General features: G+C 56.9%; 2 protein-coding genes across 8 annotated transcripts; one reads left to right on the top strand and one right to left on the bottom strand.

The window, feature by feature from the left end:
• Positions 1 to 74: 74 nt before the first annotated feature.
• On the bottom strand, positions 75 to 13,163 carry TBC1D17 (TBC1 domain family member 17; the record flags this gene model as incomplete). Of its 6 annotated transcripts, none has more annotated exons than XM_079723690.1 (17): positions 75 to 802; positions 885 to 971; positions 1,516 to 1,632; positions 1,799 to 1,896; positions 3,588 to 3,687; positions 3,766 to 3,866; positions 3,960 to 4,076; positions 4,535 to 4,629; positions 5,151 to 5,254; positions 5,341 to 5,469; positions 5,834 to 5,992; positions 6,096 to 6,207; positions 6,695 to 6,902; positions 7,680 to 7,803; positions 12,321 to 12,395; positions 12,602 to 12,700; positions 13,143 to 13,163. In XM_079723690.1, the coding sequence occupies 17 exons, from the start codon at positions 13,161 to 13,163 to the stop codon at positions 593 to 595; spliced, it is 1,956 nt and encodes a 651-aa protein (XP_079579816.1). In that variant the 3' UTR covers positions 75 to 592. The 6 variants fall into 6 exon arrangements, with proteins under 6 accessions (XP_079579816.1, XP_079579819.1, XP_079579818.1 ...); XM_079723693.1 differs by having other exon boundaries at positions 3,769 to 3,866; XM_079723692.1 differs by having other exon boundaries at positions 6,102 to 6,207.
• Positions 13,164 to 13,561: 398 nt separating this feature from the next.
• AKT1S1 (AKT1 substrate 1) lies at positions 13,562 to 21,793 on the top strand (the record flags this gene model as incomplete). Of its 2 annotated transcripts, XM_079723468.1 has the most annotated exons (5): positions 14,229 to 14,281; positions 17,519 to 17,904; positions 19,007 to 19,084; positions 19,182 to 19,351; positions 20,748 to 21,793. In XM_079723468.1, 5 exons carry the CDS (start codon positions 14,229 to 14,231, stop codon positions 20,889 to 20,891), a joined length of 831 nt encoding a protein of 276 aa, XP_079579594.1. In that variant the 3' UTR covers positions 20,892 to 21,793. The 2 variants fall into 2 exon arrangements, with proteins under 2 accessions (XP_079579595.1, XP_079579594.1); XM_079723469.1 differs by lacking the exons at positions 14,229 to 14,281; positions 17,519 to 17,904 and adding an exon at positions 13,562 to 13,640.
• Between the last annotated feature and the right edge of the window lie 636 nt (positions 21,794 to 22,429).

Here is a 22,429-nt window from a genome sequence, read left to right as displayed (position 1 = left end):
TAATCACAGTGCCCGCGACGGCTGTCACGACACGGCGGGATCCTTATGCAGGTGACAAAAAGCCCAGCCGACACTGGGTTAAACACGAGTTTATTTTTCTCGTAACAAGAAGCTGGTAGGTAGGGCCCCAGAGGGAGCAGCCCCGCAGGCCCTTCCATCTTGGTTATGTGTGGGATGTGCCCCTGCACCCCATCCTCACTCCTCCAAAAGCCCCAGACTCAGGCAGGTAAGGGAGCCCTGCCTCCACAAACCGCCACCACTCACCCCCAAGGGGCCTCCTCTTAGGCCTCACTGGCCGGGTCAGGGTCACAGTGGTCAGACATCGACTCTGCAGAGTGGTCAGAGGAGACCACGAGTCACCACCCCCTCTCCATCCAGAGCCAAGCCAAGTGGTGGCCTCCCCCCTCCACCTACTCGAGGCCAACTACATAGGAAAGTGTCAGTTTCAAGAAACCAGCTAAGAGAAGGGAGGCCTGGTGGAGAGCCCCGCCCCTCTTTGCACCTCCCCTCCCCAGCCTCCAGGAGGGGCGGGGTCGTGGGGAGGAGCTGGATAAAGTGTCTGGTACTGAGCTGGCCGCCTCGCCCAGCACGGCTAAGAGTCCGCACATTGCTCCTCCTCCTCCTCCTCCTCTGGCAGGATCTCCAGGCTGCTGTCAGGCTGCGGGACTGTGTCCGCCGGGGGCGGTGGAGCCGGTGGGGCGCGGGTGGGCGACAGCGGCAGTGGGGAGGCGGGTGGCGAGGGGCTCTGGGGCTCTGCGGGGGGCGCCAGGCCTAGGATCTCCTGCACGTTGTGGGGCAGCTCCTGGCGGGTTGGCGGGTAGGGAGCGAGAAGTCAGAGGTTTGCTGGGGGTCGGGGGGGCTATTGGGAGGGGTCAGGGACTCACCCGGCAGGCGGTCAGCTGCAGGTAGAGGGCCTCGGCCCGCGTCAGCACGTCCTCCACGCTCAGCTTCATGGTCAGCTCGTTGATGTGCTGCGGGCGGGGGTGGATCAGGCCTGCCTGCCTGCAAGCACCCAGCCACCACCGCCCAAGCACCTACTCTGTGCCTCGTGCTGGGGTACAATTGAGGGAAGACAGACCGGGCTGGCCCTCTTGGGGCTCACAGTGGAGCTGAGGGATCAGGAGAGGTCATGTTCTCTCCGGCTGCTTGCCAGCGCAGCATTCAAGGAAGGAAAAGGGCACCGAGCCCTACCACCGCGGCCCCGCCCCACATTAATGCACTGGGGCAGGGGCAGGTGGCCCACTCATGCATGGGCCACATGCTCTGTGAGGACACTGCAGGGAGCCAGGGATAATGGGGTAGGAGACAGACAGACCCCGTCTCCTGGCCACCGTGCTCAGAGCTTAGCCAATCATACTTTCAACAATCCTATTTTGAGTACCTACTACCGAAAGGTACTGTGGCACAGGGGCAGGGCCAGCCTCCACGGAGTTCACACCCAGGTGATGTGTCTTCTCCACACAGGTCAGGATGGGCAGGGAGAGGGAGGGGACTGGGAGGGAGCCAGGGTCTCACCTTGAGGATCTCATTGGACCCGAAGCCTGAAAGCATGAGGGTGTCCCGCTCCATGTCCAGGATGGCGCAGGCCACCAGCAGGTGCAGATTGGGGCCAGGGAGCCCCGTCCACAGCACCTAGTGGTTCCCAGGGGAGGGGTCACTGCAAAGCCTCTGCCTTAGGTCCCACCCAGGTCTGCCCCACGCCCTGCCCACCTCCCACCAACCTCCCTGCCCCACCCACTGGCAGTACAGCCAATCCATTTCTCTTTCTCGGCCCTCCCACCGCAACTGGCTGGCTCACCTCCCACAGCCGAAGGACATCCGGGAAGGGGAATTCCCTCTTGAACCAGATGAGCAGCCACCGGAAGCAGAAGCAGAGAGAGCCAGAGTCCTGGGAGTCTAGGGGAGGACAACGGTGGGAGGGGCGGCCCTCAGCTGAGAGCAAGCTCAAAATCCACTCCAATCCCGCTCAATTCACAGGGCGCCCGGTGGTCAGACTGGACTCTTAAGAAGTCACCCTGGCTGTAAGAACCCGCACCAGTCTACGCAAGTGGAGGGACAGCTTCAGAGCGGGGACAGGGACACTCAGTGTCAGCAGAAACCTTTCCCATCCTGCCTTCCAGGCTCCAGATGAGGTGAGCTAGCCCCGTGGTCTCCACTCTCATGCGGAAGGGAGGCAGTAAGACCAGTCCACTCAGGAAAGAAAATCTATTCAACATCCAAAGCTGGGGGAGGTGGGAGGAAACTGGCCCTCGTGTACACTGCTAGCAAAAACGTAAGCTGATAGAATTTCCTGGGAAAGCAGTGATGGAGACAAATGTTTCAAAAGATGTAAAAATATGTACTGCACTAGATACAATATCACTTCTTGGAATTTAACCTAAAAAAATAATCCACGAATATAGATTCATCACGGTGAAAAACTGCAAATAACCTAAAAGTCCAGCAGGTCAGGTTAAATCTATTCTTATACATCATTAAGATGGGCAGAACACCATGTAGTCGATAAGACTGATGATGTAGGGCTTCCCTGGTAGCTCAGTGGTTGGGAACCTGCCTGCCAATGCAGGGGACACGGGTCCGAGCCCTGGTCCAGGAAGATCCCACATGCCACGGAGCAACTAAGCCCGTGCACCACAACTACTGAGCCTGCACTCTAGAGCCCACGTGCCACAACTACTGAGCCCACGTGCCACAACTACTGAAGCCCGCGCACCTAGAGCCCGTGCTCTGCAACAAGAGAAGCTACCGCAATGAGAAGCCCGCGCACCACAATGAAGAGTAGCCCCCGAGGGCTTTCCTGGTGGCTCAGTGGTTGAGAATCTGCCTGCCAGTGCAGGGGACACAGGTTTGAGCCCTGGTCTGGGAAGATCCCACATGCCGCGGAGCAACTGGGCCCGTGAGCCACAGCTACTGAGCCTGCGCGTCTGGAGCCTGTGCTCTGCAACAAGAGAGGCCGCGATAGTGAGAGGCTGCGCACAGCGATGAAGAGTGGCCCCCGCTTGCTGCAACTAGAGAAAGCCCTCGCACAGAAACGAAGACCCAACACGGCCAAAAATAAAAAATAAATAAATAAATTAGTCATTATCTGCGTTCAAAAAAATAGTATGAGCAACAGCAACTTTAACTTTCTTTTCTTTACGTGAATTCCCTGCATTTTTTACACTGAACAAGCAATGCAGTCAAATTTTAAAGCCGAAATGCAGCAGTCCCCGCCCCAGCAGCCCAGAGAGCCAGTTTCCAATCCCGGCTCAGGGGTGACTGGAGATGAGAGCTGGTTGGAGATGAGGAGTGTGAGGAGCTGCGCCCAGGTCCTTCGTCTGACAAGTCTGACAGGACACGAAGGAGCCACCTCAGCAGGCAGCGGGAGCGCGTTTGGCAGGGGTAGGGGGCCCACATCTGCATTCGTTGAGGTTTTGCTCCAAACCGCAGTCCTGCTTTTACATATCAATTCTGGGTTCTGTGGGGATGTTTCTCTTGCTTGCACCACGTCCAAACATACTGGACATTGTCTGTGGTCACTCCCAGAGACTCTGCAGCAAGGTCTGTGGGCCCACCCTCATCCCCTGCCTACCTGCCGAGACACGTACCCAGGAAGTCGCAGAGCGGAGGGTCCAGCACCCTCAGGAGGAGCAGGAGTTGCCCAAGCTGCCGCTTCATCGTCTCCTGACTCTCCTCAAAGTTCCCGTGCTGGGGGAGGGAGGGCCACGTGAGGAGCCAGACCCCAGCTCTTGAGGGGGCCTGTCTCCCAGCCCTGCCGAGCCTCACCACGAGCTCCATGAAGCCACAGAAACACCAGAAGGCATCCACCTCGTTCTGAGTGACGTAGAGGATTGGGGAGAGAAGGTCACTCATGCCCTGGACGTAACCTGGGGGAACACGGGGTCAGGGCCCAGCCGAGGCCTGCAGCATGCTCCCCCCGCAAGGCCAGCCCCCAGCAACTCGCCCGGGCTGAGCCGCACCAAGGTCGAAGTGGTACATGCAGTAGGTAAGGAGGATGTCATTCAGCAGCCCCAGCCCCGGGTTCTCGGGGCCCTCGTAGAATTTGTTGGTCCTGTCGGTGCGGCTCACATCTCTCTCTGTGGGGACAGGGGGCAAAGTGCAAAGGCGTGAACGGTGCACCCCGTCCCTGCCGGCCGGCCGCCAGCACACCTAGGCAGGTGTGGGTCGTCCAGAGACCATCTCGCACGCTCTCACGTGAGGTGCTGTGCTTCACGCTCACCAGCTCGCCACACCCTCCCAGCAGCTGACAGTTACTAAACCATCAACAGATGGGGAGACTGCGGCCCAAGGAGGTAGAATCACTTGCCAAGATCTCACAGTGAGTAGGTGGTAGATTTGAACCCACGGAGCCTGGCTCCCCTCCCGTGCTCCCCCCATCCCCGACCCCAGGGCAACTCATCCCTGCTCACCCCCGTCTCACTCCCCCTCCATCCCTACAGATGGCCTCACTCCTGCTCTTAGGGAGACAGGGGGCTCCCTCGGGTCCCTCCCAGCTGTTTCTGGTCTCACCATCCCACCCTTGCCCCCCACCAACCAATGAGGCTGCGGTATCCGTGCAGCAGTGAGTTCCTCCGCTCCTGCTCTGGGCTCACAGATTTCCACTGCAGCTTCATGCGGAAATACTCGTCCCTGAGGGGAGGGGAGGGGTGAGATGCAGGGACACCCCCGCCTTCTCATCCTACAGGGCTCAGCCTAGGTCACCGCCCCTGTGCTTCCCCTCCCCCACATCTCTCATGACACAGAACACCCCTGTGGGATCTTTTTGTTCTTGTTGTTCAAAGTCTGTTACCCCCATTGGACAGAGAGCACCGGGGCAGGGACCGGGACACACGGCAGAGGCACAAGATATACGAGGAACGACGAGAGGTGGCCCCATGGGGTTAGGAAGCCCGCTGCAAAGCGGTGACCACTGAAACGGCACGGCGCCAGAATGAAAATGGCATCGGAGATGGGCTATGGGCCCTACAGGGGCAGGGCCTGGCCCACTGCCTCTGTCCCCGCTGTGCTCAGGTCGACGGCCCGTCTGTGCACGCATAGCGCGCCGGTGCCGGGCCGCCCACTGGGATATGCTGTTGATCAAAAACCTCCAGTCGACTCAGGAGGCCAGAGGCTGGAGCGCAGCAGGGCAGGAGCCACGGCGTCTCACTCACGTTTTCTTGCGCACGTGGGCCTTGTGCTCCTCGGCTGAGCCCTCCCAGCTCAGGTACCCCAGGAGGAACTTCCAGGCCTCGCGTCGCAGGCTGGGGCTCAGACCCTGGAGGGCAGAGGGCAGCTCAGACGGGCCTCCCCTTGGCTGCCCGCCGACCCTGCCCAGGCCTGCCCACCCACTCGGCTCCTCACCCCGGAGAAGATGCGGGCTTTCAGCTCAGGGACCTGCTGCAGGCGGCCCTCGGGGCCCACGCGGTGGGCCCACTCCTCCTCTGTGACCGGAGGCGCCCGCTCCACAGCCGGCCTCGGCCCTAGCTCCACCTGGGGGACACAGGACGAGTGAGCCCAGCGCCTCGCCCAACAGCGCTCCCCAGCCCACCGCGGGCCACTCCGAGTCAGCTCAGAGCCCTTCTAAGCTGCACGGACGGACAGAACGTTTGGGGCGGGAAGCATCTCCTTGGCTGGGTCAGTGAAAAGGTCACCCCCCAAGTCAGGCAAGTCCCCCCAGTAATAACAGGCACCAGGTGCACAGGCTATAAGCACCTTCCACCAAGTCACTCATGAAACCCGATGAGGGCGGTGCTGTTATTATCCCCATCTCACTGGGGAAACAGAGGCCCAGGGAAATGCAGTCCCATGCCCATGGTGACAGCCAAAGAGCAGCAGCGTCCACCCTGATACTCACACAGGAAATGACCTCAAACCCGGGCTCGGGTTCGTCATCGGGGGCTGGAGGCAGGTCAGGGGAGGCCCCCTCCTGGTGAGGCTGCAGGGCTCCCCGGAAGAAGTTGGTCACACGGGAGAAGCTGCTGAAGGTGGTGGAGTAGGGGTCCTGGAAGAAGCGCTGGGGACAGGGCCAAGGGGCGGTCACCGTCCACCCTCCCTGCCTGGCCTGCACGGCCCGCCCTTCCCTGCCCACACCGGCCAGCCTGGCGCTGGGGACTCACAGACACCACGTTGGAGCTGTCCTGGTCAAAGAGCTGGAGGTGGTGGAAGGAGTTGGAGAGGGCCGAGGAGTCATGGGGGAAGACAAGGTAGAGGCGGGAGTCCTGCGGGGAGCTGCGGGCAGGGCATCTGGGTGACACACAGGCAGGGCGCCCCGCTTTTTTTTTTTTTTTCTCAGTGTCCCGACTGCCCTTGGGGAATCCCTCATCTCAGGCCTGAGACCCCAGCTGGACCCCAGGGATGGCACAGACCCCAGGGCTGGTCAATGAGGGCCTTCCACCTCCCTGACCAGGGTGACTGACTCAGGGAGAGGCCAATGAGAAGCAGCCCCAAGATGCCGCTGGAAAGTGAGAAAGAGGTGCTTTCTACCCACCGGGGCCCCCAGAGAATGACAGCAAACTCAGAAACAAAAAGAGCAACTCTTTCTGCATTCTGGGACCCGGGTCCCACCTGATGTCAAACTGCCCTTTGATTTTGCAGTTACACGCGCCACTCGAGTCTCTTTTTCCTGCCTTTAAATCAGTCTGGGTTGTATTACTTTCTCAGCCCTGAGGGAGTCAGGCTGCAGCCCTGGAGGGGTGGGGCCTGGGACAAGGCTCACCTGGCCAACAGCAGGTAACGGCTGAGGACACGGAGCAGGGCGCGGGTGCCCCCGCGGTGGAAGTGCAGGGCGGGCAGGGAGCCTCCGGCCTGCGTGACCAGGACCAGGTATGCCCAGCTGAGGCCCGGCTTGGAACGGCGGATGGACTTGAGCTCCCCCAGACTCACGGAGAAGGCCCAGGAGCCCCGGGGGGAGCTGGGCTCTGCACCTAGGGGGACAGCAGCGTCGGGAGCGGGCGGGCGGGGGGCGGGGGCGTGTGAAGCCAGAGGCGGCTCAGGCATCTCCTGAGAGCCCACTGCGAGCCAGCCCCAGGCCCTCTGGGAAAGGAGCCCAGTAAAACTGGAGGGGAGCCTGGGGGACGGGTGCCTGCCCCCAAATCTCCCCAGGCTCCCCACGTCTGTCCCCTGCCCCCCACAACCCTGCCTGTCTCACCTCCCACCCTCTCTTCACTCTAGACCCCTCTCAAGCCACAGCAAAAAGGCTGTGGTTTCCTAAACACACCCAGTGCCCCACACCTGTGGTCTTGCCCCCGCTGCTCTCTCTGCGGGGAGAGAAAACTCTCAAGCATCCTTCAGAGCTAGGCTGTGGCACCACCTCTTCCTGGAAGACTTCTCTGCCCCCTAGGGGGTTAGACACCGCCTCTGGTGCCCCCAGCACCCTGTGCGACTCCAGGATGGCCCGAATTACCCTGTCACCCTGCAACCGTCACCGCCACAGCCTGGAAAATTCCATGGGCAGGACTTACGTGGAGGTGCCCACAGCCAATCAGGGAGCCCAGCCTGATGAGCAAGGCTGCAAACCCCAGAGACGCCGGCCACGCTGGACCTGGGCTGGGGACCGCCCTGCACCCCCCACCCACTCTCCTGGGACTGGACGCCAGTGTGGGCGGCCATCTTGACTGTGAGCAGCACAGCCCACGGAGCCATGACCACTGAGGGTAAGTCGTGTCTCCGCCTGCCCCCCCAGGGGCACCAGCTTAGTCTACCTCTCGTGGGCTCTGAGTGGCGGTGCCGTGGCCGCACGGTGCTGATGACGGCCCAGTCGGGTTCATAGCCGGGGTCAAAGGTTGGTTCCTCCTCAGAGGTGCAGGAGTCTCCCCCACTGGTGTCCTTGGGGGAAGACAGGAAAAGAGACTGAGGGACTGTGGATTCAGAGTTTCCAGATCTGAGCCTCGAGGCCACCCTGGGAGGTAGCCCCATTGAACAAAGAGGGAAACTGAGGCACAAAGAGGGCACAGCACTTGCTCTCAGGGTCGGTCACCCAGTGCAGCCAGGCAATGAGCCAGGACTTGAAGCCAAGTCTCACGGTGGCTCTAACCAAAGCACCCCCACATGGAAAGCAGACAGCTAGGCAGGGGTTGGGGTGCTTTGCAGTCAGACTGCCAGAGGTCGCTGTGCTTAAAATAAGTAGGTAGGAGTTACTAGAGTAACTCAAATCAGGACCACAATCAGATACCACTTCACACCCACTAAAATGGCTAGAATAAAAAAAGACAGGCAATAGCAAGTGTTGGTGAGGATGTGGAGAAACTGGAACCTCTTACACTGCTGGTAGGATTGTAAGATGGTGCAGCCACTGTAGAAAACAGTCTGGCAGGTCCTCAGAAGGTTAAACGTGGAATTACCATATGACCCGGCAATTCCACTCCTAGGTATACACCCCAGAGAAATAAACATGAACACCCACACAAAAACCGACATGTGAATGTTCACAGCAGCATTATTCGTGACTGCCAAGAAGTGGAAACAACTCACCATCCATCAAACTGATGAATTAACAAAATGGGTAGATCCATACAATAGAATTTTATTCAGCAATAAAAAGGAAGGACGTTCTGATAGATGCTACAATACGGATGAACCTTGAAAGCAACCTAAATAAAAGAAGCCAGTCACAAAGAACCACATAGAGTATGATTCCATTATATGAAATATCCAGAATAGGCAAATTTATGGAGACAGAAAGCAGATTAGTGGTTGCCAGGAGCTGGAGGAGGGGAGTACAGGTACAGGGTTTCTTCAGGGACGATAAAATGTTCTGGAATTACACGGTGGGGATGGTTGCAAACGTGTGTGAATACTAAAAACCACTGAATGATGCACTTTGACAATTTTAAGTTTTCATAAAGCTTGAATTTTTTTGAGTCTGATGGTAAGTGCATTCTATCTGAATAAAAGAAAAAAATAGCTGGCTCGTACTGTGTTATGAAAATAACATGAAGTGCTCAGCATGGGGCCAGCTGGTGGCTGCTTTTATTGACATGAGCCCAGGGGCCTGTTGGGCAGATTCAGGGAAACCATGCAGAGCAGGGCCATGCTGAGGGCCAGAGTGCAGTAAAAGCCGATGATGCTGGCCATGAGCCATGGAGGAGGGCAGGGAGGGGACAAAATGTGTGAGGATTGCAGCAACTGTGAGAGAATTCACATCTCATGTGTCTTCTTCCTCTATGGGAAAGGCTAGAAAGGTAAAACATTTCCCAGGCTCCCCTGAAGTTGCGTTCCAGGCACAAGAGCCTACCAATCAGATGCACTCAGATCTACAAAGTGGAAATTAGATAAGGGCAACTTCCTGCCACTCTGGCTGGTGTTTGGCTGACAAGGAAAAAGGAGGAGTCTTATCTCTGTCTTCATCTCCCTGCACACAGAGCGGTAACTGGGGCAGCAGTGGGGCCGATTAGCAGCTCTGATGTTAGTATTCTTGAATTTGACAACTCCAATGACAGTCCCATTCCCTACAGCCCTGCCCTCACTGGATCGCAGTTCCCCTGGCAGGTCAGTTCTGCAGTGTCAGTCCTATTCCTCTAGCTTTTGTAAAAATTCTGTAAGCCTCCACGTCTTTGCATTTAACCCCTTGCTACTTAAAGTAACTAGAGTGTTTTGTGACTCCTGCAGTAAAACTCTGCATGATTAGAAGGACTCAGACTGTGGGTCTACCCAACAGCCATTTCTGCTGGATATTCCAGACTTACAAGCCACTCCCACAACAGAAGCTGAAATATCCCAATACCCACTTTCCCAGCCTTCCCTGCACTTCTGAATGGCCTAGGGACCCAACTCTGGCCAGTGGAAGCTGAGGGTACAACTCTGGCCAGTGGAAGCGGGGAGTTTGAAGAAGGGAATTCCTGATAAAAAGGCACCTACAGGAGTGAACACCCTATTCAGGTTAGCCTCTATGTGCTGTCACGGGAGGACATGGTGTTTGGAACTGTGGCAGCCAACCAGGGCCACGAAAGGAAGGCCAAGGAATGGCAGGGACACCTGTCCACAAGCTGCCAAACCAGCCCCTGGCAAAGCCATCTGTGCCCTCCCTGTTTTGTGACATGAAGAATTTGATAATTTTGCCAGTGTTTACACAAAATAATGATAATTAGTAGTGTTGTTTGTCAAATATTTGCAGCTCTCCGCCCCTCGGGCATACAGTAGGATTACAGCTCACTGAACTCTACTGGCTGAGTAGAGACATGCAACTTGTTCTGGCCAAAGGGCTGGGATATATCACTTCCAAGATGGACTGTTTAACTGCCAGGGAAAGACTTCTAGAGATCTCTTTCCCTCTGCCACAAGGAATGAGACCTTTAAGATGCTGGCTGCTCTAGCAGCATGCTTCCTTGAGTAATCATGATGAGCAGAGCTCTTTTGCCAACCTGAGATACACACGTAGAGTGAACAAAAACAGTTAAAAAGGCTGGAGCTCCAGCAGCCCTTCTGGACCAGAAGGCAGCCTTAAGGACAGATGCCACATGTTGAGAATGGATGCCACATGCTGAAGATTACAGAGCAAAGTTGGAAGGAAGCTGAGTCATTGATAACATACGAACCTATACTGCTGACTTCTGGGCTTTGTAAAAAGAGAGAAATGAGCTGTTATCTTGTTCAGGTCACTGGTATTCCTGTTTCTATCGTGTACAACCAAATGCAACTCTTAACTGATGTGAAGGTTTCTGGGAAATCTCGTTTTTCCTGATAAAAAGGACAGATATGATTGGTACCCTGCTGGCCCCTTTTTCCTGCCTTAAAAGGAAGATGCAATGGCTGCAGCTGAAGTGGTCATTTAAACACCACTAGAGCAAGCACAGTAGGTTCTCAGCAATCCAGGTCTTGATGTCACTAACCAAGGACAGCAGCCTCATACCTTTTGGAGCCTTGTGAGGTGAAAGAAAAAAACTTGTTTGCTCACTGTGTTGTCAGCTCAGTTTTACGTTCCTTGGAGCTGAATGTATCCTGAGTTCATAGGTGTCCTTCCCACTGATGCCCGTCTCAGTGGGTTTCTGTTATATGAAAATAAGAGTGCCAAGGAGAACAGCAATGTTCTCAAGAAAGGCGCTCAGACTGCCTGTGAGGCTGGTGAAAATGCAAAATCCTGGCTGCTGCTGCTTTACCTTCCATAGGGGAGGCTCTGGAATCTCCATTCGAAACCCCATGGCCCTAGCTGAGGCTTCCTCCTCTCTTCCTGGCCCGTCACACTGGCCTCCTCCCCGACCTCCCAGCCCCCAATCTCCCTCCATTTGGTCCTTCCATCCATCTCCCACATGACCCCCCAGATGGGGCTTTCCATACCCATACCTTTCCCCTCCCAAGGCTCACCTTGGCCCCCAGGACAGGGTCCAAGCTTCGCAGCCTGGCATTTCAGGCCCAACCATCTTTCCAGCAAAACCCTCTACAGAGACATCCCACATTCCGTTGTGCCCTGAAACACCCTTCTTTCTGCTGTCCCTGAAATATATGCTTTCGGTTTTGGGGGGGGTTTTTGGCCGTGCTGCGTGGCATGTGGGATCTTAGTTCCCCAACCAGGGATCGAACCCGTGCCCCATGCAGTAGAAGCGCAGAGTCTTAACCACTAGACCACCAGGGAAGTCCCCGCTGAAATATATTCTTGCCTGCTTCTCATCTTTAAGAATCCCAGCCCAAATGTCTGCTCTCCAGAAAGAGACATGCTCTGGAATCAGTATGTCTGGGTTCAAATCCAAGTTCCAGTACTTCCTAGCTTTTCTGACCTCAGAAGAGGATGAGAGAATGAGGCTTCCTCTCATCGTGCCTCAATTTCTCAAAAACAGAATGAGGGGTGAGGGAGGACTTAGGCAGTGTCTGGGCTGGATTCATCTCTGGGTCCCAGCACCATCCAGCACAAGGGCCTGACAAGGAGACATCTGGAAATGAGAAGGGCGAGGTCTTGTACCCAGGGAAGGAAGGAATCCTGGCGAAGTGGATGAGTAGCCTCTGTCGGGTCTTGTTCCCTCTCTGGACATGATGGCAGGACTGCCCAAGAGAAAATGCCACACTCCGTCAAGTCCTTATGGGCTGAGAGCCCGTGGAACCTGAATCCACAGGCTGAGTTGTCCTCTTGCACCCTGGCAGAGCTCTCCCAAGAAGCAAAGGGGGTGAGGAGGCAGGCAGCTACCCCCATGGCCACAAATCTCATAGTGTCTACTTTCTTTCCATGAATGGGCATCTTCAGCCCCATTTCACAGAGGAGACGAAAGTGAGGGACAGAGAGAACTTAGGTCCCAACCAGGACCACACATGCTCCTAGGGTAGGTCTGGAATTGTATTCAAGTCCTTCAAATGCTTTCCACTGCCCCGACCTAGGAAAAAAGCAAGTGGAGAAAGGGGAAGCAAGGGTAGCCTACCTTCTTGGAGAAGAAGATTTGGGTGGAATCTCCAGCCTCCTCTACAGGAGCCCAGTGCAGGAGGACGTCATTGTCCTGAGGGAAAAAAAGAGGGGTTGGGGGTGCTTTCCTCCAAACTCCCCAAACCATATTTCCAAACTTCCTCCCAGTTCTGGACCCTCAGCCTTAGAAATCCACCTCTCCTTCCTAACCTCCCGTTGCTGACCTTCACACTACACTCCTACAGACGCCGCCTCCCTCCCGCTCTAGGCCTGCCCGAGCCCTGCTCTCTCCCGGCCTACCTTCTCCACAACACGGATGATGCCGGCGATGAGGGAGTCCGGGTCTTGGTGCTTCTTGGCACTGGTGTGCAGGTACACGCCTCCTTTCTCAAATACCACCTAGGAACGGGAACCATTGAGGGGCGGGGCCCAAGCGTGGGAAGACACGCAAGGGGGCGGGGCTCAAAAGAGAGCCAATGGGAGCAGACCCGGGGGAGGAGCTATTCACCAGCGGGCGGGGCCCGGGGTACATGTATCTAGCGGATGGGGCCCGGAGTGAAGCCTGTATAGCGCCAGGCTTCTCTGGCACTCCGGAGGATGGGGAGGGGAGAAAGGGGGAGTGCATTCCAAACTGGGCGAGGCCCAGGAGGCGGGGCTAAGTGATATGGGTCTCCCTAGGGCAGTGGAAGGAAGGGTGACAGCGTGTTTATTAAGGGAATGGTGTGCTTGTTAAGGAGGTGCTGGGCTCCCAGAGTCCCTGCAAGGCCTGAGAAAGAAGCAGACCACCGGAGGGCGGCGTTTCGCATAGACGGAAGCAAAAGAATGCGTCTTCAGTGCTTACCCTGTAACCGGCGCCCTCCATAGCCGCGGCCGAGACCTCACTGCCCCGGCTCCCTCCTTTTCCGGGTCAGCGTGCTGTCACATCCGGGCAGGAGACTCCCCTCAAGCTCAGACAGTGGTGGCGTCCCCATCTGTTCTAGAATAGGAATGGGTGTAACCATTTTTCAGAATGGGGTGGTTAAACTTGAACCACGAGGTTTCAAGTCACGTCACAGACGCTAAAGGTGGAGCGGCCAGTGCGCAGGCGCAGTAAAACAGTCCTAACGGAGACGTAAACAAGGGGGCGGGACCAGGAGCTCCACCCCCTCGCTCAAACTGGCTCGGAAAGGCCAACTCCTTTCTCCATATTGTGTACTGGCATCGAAGCCAAAGAGATGCCATTTTGCTCGAGGGCACGGAGAAGGCCGGTCAGCTGCGGCCATGTTAATGAGGGGCAGTCCCATCTCTCTGCGGGGCGCGAAAGCAAGGTCCTGGAAGAGAGAAACGGTTAAAGAAAAAGGTGAGAGGAGCTATACATCACACGGGGCCCCGAAGGACTCGGGTTAACGGGATGAAGCCGTCAGTATCCCCGGGGACGAAGCGGTCCCAGAAGAATTCCTGAGTCACCGTCGAGAGAAAGCGTTCTGAGCCGCCATATTGAAGCTGGGCAAACCGAAGCAAGAAAGGATGCCATGTTGGATCTTTGCCAGCCTTGGTGCTGAGGAGACAGGCTGGAGAGAGAGCCCATATATACCTTATGGGCAAATGATGCCAGGCTGGTTGCCATGTCATTAAAGGGCCCTGCTTTCCACCAGTTCTGTGGAAGAGATTATTATGGGGGAGGGACGTTAGGTCGCTTGCATTAGTATACTGTGGTCCTGAGTGTGCGTGTGCATTTTCCCCATATTTCTTGGGGAAATGTTTCCGAGCAAGCTGAAGCTTTTCTTTCACCATCTTTCTTATGGGCACCCTGCCGTCGCCATTGCCCCACTGTGATCCGGCGAAGCCCCCGTGGCCGCCATGTTAGTCTCGGGCGGCCGGGATAAGGGAGGCGGAGTGTGCAGAGTGGAGGTGGGCCAACCAAGCGGAAGTGGCGCAAGGCGCCGCCATGTCTTTTGAGGGCGGCGACGGTGCCGGGCCGGCCATGCTGGCTACGGGCACGTGAGTGGAGGCGGCGTTGTGAACCGCGGTGTGGGGAGAATTTGGCCGTCCGGAGGAGAGGGGCGCTGGGAGGGCGAGCCGCTCGCGGGAGGGGTATAGCCAGCGTAGATCAGAGGGCAGAAATCGCCCAGTGACCCTACGCTGAGCGCTGGAAAGGTGTCGCCCGCGGGAACCGTCGTGTCTGACCCGCGGCAACGCTTAGACAGCCTTATCCTCCGGTCTCTAGACCCACTAGGATCTTTACTTTGGCCGTGGACCATGTCCACAGGGTCGGGGGGTTACTCGGTGGGGCCTCGGGGCGCCCCTCACTCGTCCAAAGGCGGGACTTCCGGTCCTGGCCCCCACCTGGGCGGGCTTTCCTGTTTTCTTCCTAGAGAAGTGGGTCTTTCCCTGGACCCCCGGGCGAAGTGGGGACTCTGAGCGGTAGAGAAAGACCCCAGACATTCACCTGCCCCCGGCCACTGGGTGCATCCTTGAGTTCCTCCCACCTTGGGGCGGGGGAGGGGTTTACTTCCAATTTGACAGGTGGTTGGAGGGGACTTTGCTAGCATCCCTCATTCCTTGGGGGGCTTTTCCTCTTTCCTCATCTCTTCCTGGAGTCACTTTCCTCACTACATCTCACCTCATCCTAAAAGGCCAATCACCTTACCTGTCCCTTTCTCCTCCTGTGGAGGACAGGTCTTACCTCCCTCTCTCCCTAATCTTAAACACCTCCATTTGGGGGGAGGGAGGATCTTCCATCTCTAAGCTCCTTGGAAGATACAGAACTTCCTCCGGAAGCTGAAGGGGTGGGAGACTCTCATGTGGGGTACTTGGCTTGGCTACTCTCCTGTTGGTCTTGGCAACTCTCCTGTTGGGTAACCGACGCCAGAGAGCTCCCAAGCCTTGGCAGAGAGGTCTGTGTGAATGACCCTTCTCCTCTTTGAGGTGTGTGGGACCCTCATGACCCACTCACTCCCACTTCACTCTTTTCAGCTATTCTAAGCTATAGGAGTTTGATCTACTCTTAGAGATGTCGTCTAAGAGAGGAGTTGAATCTTGGTTTCCCAAGGGAGTGAGAGCCCCCTGGCCTAGCACTACAAGGCTTTGTGACATTGGACCAGTCATTTCCCTGCCCTGAGCCTCAGTTTCCTCCATCAGATGGGGATGACCCAAGGAGTGGCTGTGAGACCCTGTGCAGCTCCCAGTGCTGTTGGGATTTGGAGTCAGGCAGACAGCAGTTTCACCCCACTTCTGCCCTTTCTAGCTGTGTGCCTTCTGGCCAGTGCCTTAAGCTCTCTGAGCCTCACTTTTCCCATCTGGACTAGGAGATCATAAATCTTTCCTCATAAGGTAGGCAGGATGGCCTTTGGGATTAAGAACAGGTTGCCAGATCCAGGTCCCAGCTGTCCATCTCTGTAGCTAAATGACCCCGGGCAAGATATTGAATCTCCCCGGGCCTCCATTTGCAACTGTAAAGTGGGGTGATCATAGCTCCTCCCTCATAGGGGTGGTGGGAGGGTGGAATGAGATTGTTGATGACACACTCGGGTCCCTGCCTAGCCTGTGGGAGGTGTGGTATAAACTTGATTCAGGGTCTGTCAGGACTGGTACTGGTTGTGCCTCACTGCAAGGGCTTTGTACTCGGTGAGCTTCAACTGTCTCATATGTAAGGGAACAGCTCCCACCTTTGTGGGTCAGGTAGGAGGGGAGATGACAGGGGCAGAGTCCCTGCACAGAGTAGGTGCTTAGCAAACACTGGCTTCTATGATCTTGAGTCACAAAGGGCCTGCGAATTGAAATCAAACTTCTACGACCCTGGAGGGCTAGATCACAGCCCTGCTTGAATCCCCCCAGTGACGGGGAGCTTGCTGCCTCTCTGCGGAGGCTCCTCAGCGGCCCAGCAGGCCTAGCTCAACCACTGGTTTACAGGGAGAAGACAGGCACAGAGAAGGCCATTCAGTGGTGCAAGGTCACACAGCAGTCAGGGCAGGAAGCCAGGCCCCTTGTCCCTTGTTCTTCTCACCTTGTAAGGAGATGCATCCAAGCAGATTGTCTGCTTAGGGCTGACCTGTCCTGCGGCCACGGATCACTGACCTCGGGTTGCTCATATTCTGATGGAGGAGGCAGCCAGAGGTACAGCTGTCACAAGCTCGTGTGACATGAGCTATAGTGGAGGTAGCCCAGGGCATTGTGGGTCTAGGGAAGGCATCTGATCCATCCTGCGGGTCAGGGAAGACTTCCAGACGACCTGCCGGAACAGTCTTATAGGAAGTGCAAGAGCTTTGTGGGCAGAGGACAGCCGGCACCCCATTTTCTGCTCAACCCCCGCTCTCTGAGACCTACCATGTGCTGGGCAAGGCTGGTGTCTCAGAGATGAATCTGACGCCCACACTGGCTGGGGAAATGGATGTGGATCCGGGCAGTGCTCCCCAAAGGGATATGTGCTAGAACGGGGGTCACTCAGATATTGTGGGAGCCCACAGGTGGGGAGGGGCCAACCTGAGCTCCGGGTGAGTGCAGGAGTGACAAGTACATGGAGGACAAGCAGTCCAGGTAGAGGGGGTCCGCCTTGACAGAAGGAGCGTGTGAGGATCTGAGGCCGGGGCGGGCCCTCCAGCGCCGGGCTAAGGGGCCGTGACCTTGGCCTGGGGATGTGGGGGAGGAGCAGAGGCAGCTCCAAGGGGTAGAAGGACCCCCTGGGGGGCTGTGTGCCAGCTGGGCCAGAGGCTGCGGCAGTGGTCCAGGGCAGCACCATCCATCAGAAATATGATCTGAGCCACCTGTATAATTTCAAATCTTGTATGAGCCACATTAAAAAAGTGGAAAGAAAACAGATGAAATTCACTTTCACCCTATATTTTATTTAGCCAGCATAAATAAATGTGATCATTTCAACATTTAATCAACTTCAGATTGCTCATGAGATATCTTACATCCTACCTTTTTGTGCTAAGTCTTGAAAACCCCGTGTGGATTTCACACTCGTGGCACCTCTCACTTTGGATCAGTTACATCTCAAGTGCTCCCTAGTCACGTGTAGCTGATGGCTTCCGTGTTGGACAGGGCAGGGCCAAGAGGAGAGAGCGGGGCTGTGGGGACGAGGGATGGGGCTGGGGGGAAGATGCGGAGCTCAGCTGCGATCAGGTGGAGAGGAGGGGTGAGGGTGGAGTCCAGGGACTGGCGGCCACACGGGGCTGAGTGTGGACGGCGAAGTCAGCGAAGCCTCAGCCCACTGTGTCGTGCTCTGCCCCGCAGGGCGTGGATGGCGTCGGGGCGCCCCGAGGAGCTGTGGGAGGCCGTGGTGGGGGCTGCCGAGCGCTTCCGGGCCCGGACGGGGACGGAGCTGGTGCTGCTGACGGCTGCGCCCCCCCCGCCCCCCCGCCCGGGCCCCTGCGCCTATGCAGCCCACGGTCGAGGGGCCCTGGCCGAGGCTGCCCGCCGCTGCCTCCACGACATCGCCCTGGCCCACCGGGCTGCCGCCGCCGCCCGGCCCCCCGTACCCCCACCAGCACCTCAGCTGCCCAGCCCTGCACGGAGCCCACCCCGGCCTACCCTGGCCAGGGAGGAAGATGAGGAGGATGAGGACGAGCCAACCGAGACAGAGACCTCTGGGGAGCGGCTGGGCGTCAGCGATAACGGAGGTGAGAAGGGCAGGGGCCGGGGCCAGGGTGGTTCTTGGTAAGTTGCCTCCTCAGTGGGTTTTTCTGGAGGGATACAGCTTGCTTCTCTCTGAGCCCTAATGTTCATGGAAGCTGCAGGCTTGCCTGTGACTCACTGTGTGACCTTGAGCGAGTCATTTCTCTTCTCTGAGCTTCAGTTTCCTTCCGTCATGTCTGGGAGCCAGCTCTGTGCTGGGAGATGCTGGGCACAGAGAAAGCCAACTTGGGGTCTTTTCTCTAGGGACTCTGGTTCTGGCCAAGGAATTGGAGTCCTGACATGAAGCAGTGCCCTGTGGAGCCCATGGCGGGGGAGGGAGCCTCCTGAGCTGGGAGCATGAGTAGAACAGAACTTGTTTCCAAATCTGGGGTGCCTAATGCCTGTGAGAGCAAAGACAGGAGTTAAAGAGGAGTCAGGGGTACAAGCAACAGCTGAAGAAGCAACTGGCTGCATTGGGGGAAATGTGGAGGTTGGATGCTTCCCAGAGACTGCATTGTAACATTAGGGCTTTGAAGAGTGAGTAGGAGTTCTCTGGCAGTGGGTGGGTGGGGGACTCAATAAGTAGTTACTCATTTGTTACTGTTACTACCAACGGCTGACTTCCTCACTGTTGCTGGAGAAAACCTCATAGGGTTAAGGGCACAGACTCTGGAGCCAGGTGACCTGGGTTCAAATCCTGATGACACCACTTACTAGATTTGGGACTAAGCGCAAGTGAGTTAATCTCTCTGTGCCTCCGGGTCCCCATTTGTCAAACAGGGATCATAATCATCTCATATTTCTCTCAGCCTGTATTTTGAGTCAGTTCATCCCAAACAGATCTTACAGATTTCATGTTTGTCCAGCCAGTTGCTTTCACCTGGGGATGTACCCGATAGAGAGAAACTGGATTTATTTCTGCTGAAGGCCAGTCAGAAAACCAGGGGAAAGGTGTTCGTGGCAGAGGGAATAATTATTCCAGAAGCCCCGAGGCTTGCAAGGGCCTGGCCAGTGCAGGGAACGGAGAGGCGGTGGCAGTGGCCGGAGTCTAGAGCGCATGGAGTCCAGTGGGACTCAACTGGCCCGGGCCTCTAATGCCATCCACAGGACTCTTTGTGATGGATGAGGATACCACGCTCCAGGACCTGCCCCCCTTCTGCGAGTCAGACCCTGAGAGCACGGATGGTGAGTGTCACAGGCTGTCCCCATCCCTGGATAGGGGGGTGGGGAGCTGGGAGGAAGGCAGCTGAAGACAGAGGCTGAAGTCCACCTTCTCTCTCAGATGGCAGCCTGACCGAGGAGACCCCCGCTGGGCCCCCAGGCTACTCAGTGCCCCCGGCCTCAGCCCTGCCCACACAGCAGTACGCCAAGTCCCTGCCCGTGTCCGTGCCCGTCTGGGCCTTCAAGGAGAAGAGGACAGAAGCTCGGTCATCTGATGAGGAGAACGGGCCGGTGAGGGGCAAATGGGAGGTGGGGAGGAGGGTGTCAGGAAGGGCTCAGAGCTGTCTCCTCCAGGAAGCCCTCGGGCGTGGATGCCACGTTTCTCAGGACTGATCCGCCCCTCCTACTCATAAGGCTGGCTCTTGGGCTAGAGCCCTGCAGTTTTAACTCTCACAGCCTTGTAATGCGCCCCAGTGCCTTGTAGAGAAAGCAGCCTCTCCTTTCCAGGAACAGCTCCGTTTATAGAATACGTGGTTTGCGCAGGGCACAAGTATTTTAGTATCCCCTCCAGATGGGGAAACTGAGGCTCAGAGGGGTCAGGTCACCTTCCACCCCCACCCCGCGTATTCCCGGCCCCTCCTGGAGTTTGTGCCACCTCCCTTGTCCTCTGTTCCTCCCTCCCACACTGTCCTACACATGGAGTTCCTGGGCCGGCCTGGGTGGGTCCTTATCTCCCATCACTAAAGCTCCCTGAAGCAGAGGGGAAACTGAGGCACTGAGAATACACATGACTTCCTGAGACTCAGCCCGTAAGGGGCAGCGCTGGGATTGGAAGCTAGCTTACTTTTGGAAAAGAGCTATGGACTTGCAGGGAGGAGGCCTTGCATCCCATGGTTCCCCCTCCCTATGACACCTCTCAGTGTCCTCATTTACAGACTAGCAGGGTCCATCAGCTGCTGCTGTCCTTGTTTGTCACTGGTGGAAACACAGTTAATTAACTGAACCTTTGAGGCCTGAGTGCTGGGTCCTGGGCTGGCCTCCGAGAGGGCCCGGGTCCAGCTTCTGTTCGTGGCCTCTCCCATTCTGCTGGGCGTCAGGCCCAGCTCAGGGTGACAGGGGCCTTAAGGGAGGTAGTGCTAGGTGCTGGGGCTGCAGGCAGAATGACAGGACCCCTCCCCAGTGGAGACTGACAGGGAGAGAGCTCCTTTCTCTACGGCGCTGGTGACATGGTCGTTCACCCTTCTTTAGCAATCACTGTGCTGATTATCTCAGAGCCTGTTGTCAGCCCCGTGTTTTAAGAGGGGAGACTGAAGCCTAGGGAGGTAAAATCCCTGTCGACAACTAGTGGGTGGCAGAAGCCTGATTAGAACCTGACTGAATCCCGAACCCGGATCCTTGGACGTGAGACCCTCTGGGTGCACACAGCCGTGATGGTCAGCAGACAGGCAGCACTTCTACTATGTGGAAGGACGGCGGTGAGACAGGCCTCCGTGTGTGCACATAGGAGGCGGAGAACGGGGGGAGGAGAGGGGCAGGAAGGCTCTTGGAGGAGGTGGTGTTTTGAGTTGGGTGGCAGAGCCCTAAATGGAGCAGGACAGGGTGAAGGGCCTTCCTGGCCGTAGGCATCGCAGAGGACCTGGAGCCCAGGGTGTAGGCTCTGACCCCGTCCGTGTCGCCGTTCCCGCAGCCCTCCTCGCCGGACCTGGACCGTATCGCGGCGAGCATGCGCGCGCTGGTGTTGCGGGAGGCCGAGGACACTCAGGTCTTCGGGGACCTGCCGCGGCCACGGCTCAACACCAGCGACTTCCAGAAGCTGAAGCGGAAATACTGAGGCCCAGGGAGCTTCCCGGCCCGGCGTCCGCCCCACCCCCCACACTACACCCCTGCCCCGCCCCCGGGGCCCGCCAATCCGAGTCAGATCCGGGACCGGCCTCCCGGGCCACCAGGATTGACCAGCCCCTGCCAACCCCCGCTGCCCTTCCAGTCCACGACCGCTCCCGCGCGGATGAGCGAAGCCTGTCCAGTTTCCCGATTGGGTCTGTTTTCTCTCTGCCCAGCGACAGATTCTTTCTGTTAAGGGATTGTCTCGCTCCCCGATCGGGGCGTGGCTAGTTGGCCAACTTCGTCGTTTTCTGCCTAGCAACAAGGGCTTTGCTCGCACGGCATTGGCTCCATTCCTGAAAGAGCACAGTCAAGCTCCAGGATTGGGTAGTGGCCCTCGACTTCAGCACAGGGAATGGGCAGCTCCTTCACTTGATTGGCTCGAACACTGTAAAGGGCTTGACCAATCTCCCGAGAGAGCCATCACCCTTCCTGAGTTCCCCCACCTGATTGGCTCCACTTCTGGGGGCGCGGCCAACCCTCTTCCTGTGCCCAGGATTGGCCTGTGGCCTTAAATTTACGTTCTTTACACTACTGGGGCTGGGGTCGTCTTTTGCCGAAGTCCTGACAATTGTCCCTCTGGCCCCCTCAGGGATGGCCCGATCCTGTTCCAGCGTCTCACACCCTCTCATTGGTTCCATCCCACAACAGCCTGCCAATCAAACCCGTCCTTGCATCCAGGACGTTACCAGCTCCCGCCCCTCTCCCCCCACCCCCACAGGTGCCTTAAAGGGCCCTCGTCCACCCAAGGTGGGGGGCAGGGGGCCTCACTCTCCGGCCCTGGTGTGGGGGAGAGAGTGGGGGGTCGGGATCGGGAGTTGGGAGGGGCACTCTGAGATTAAAGAGTTTTACCTCTGACAAATGAGTCTGAGGTGTGTTGTGGGTATTCATTTAACATTTTCTGAAGCCAAATTAGCAGCGTCTCATTGCTTCTCAGTGCAAGGCTGAGAATTGGACTCGTCCCCATTTTACGGACAAGAAAAGAGAGGTTCATGGGGTGGGAGGAAGGATTCCATTCCTGTATGATCGTGGAGTCCCAATCTTCAGGGCTTTGAGTGTTGGGATCGGAATAGTTTAATGAGTCAGTCTCCTGAGCCCACATAGTGCCCAGGAACCTCCAGCTGAGGCCGGGAGTTTTCTGACTACCGTAAGACAGCTGGAGGTTAGAGAACAAATGGCGCCTGGTCCGAAGATGTAAACGCGGAATCCCCATGTCCCATCAGACCACCACCGATGGAATGCTAACAACAGACAAAACTTAGGGCAAACTATCACCTAGACACTTTTATAAGTTATTTACATGTACTAACTCATTTAATCTTCCTAGTAACCCCACAAAGTGGAAACGATTATCCCCACACTGTAGATAAGAAAACAGCATCCAGGGTAGGGTTGCTGTCGGGGCTGGGTTTCTTCGACTGACAATAATCGTAACGAGAATTTCCTCCCGCTATAACTGTCTCCGGCAAAGAGAATGAAAATTAGAGT

Source organism: Hyperoodon ampullatus (genome assembly GCF_949752795.1).
Source record: "Hyperoodon ampullatus genome assembly, chromosome: 18".
In the NCBI taxonomy this organism is placed as follows: Eukaryota; Metazoa; Chordata; class Mammalia; order Artiodactyla; family Ziphiidae; genus Hyperoodon; species Hyperoodon ampullatus.
This window is presented reverse-complemented; position numbering and strand designations above follow the sequence as displayed.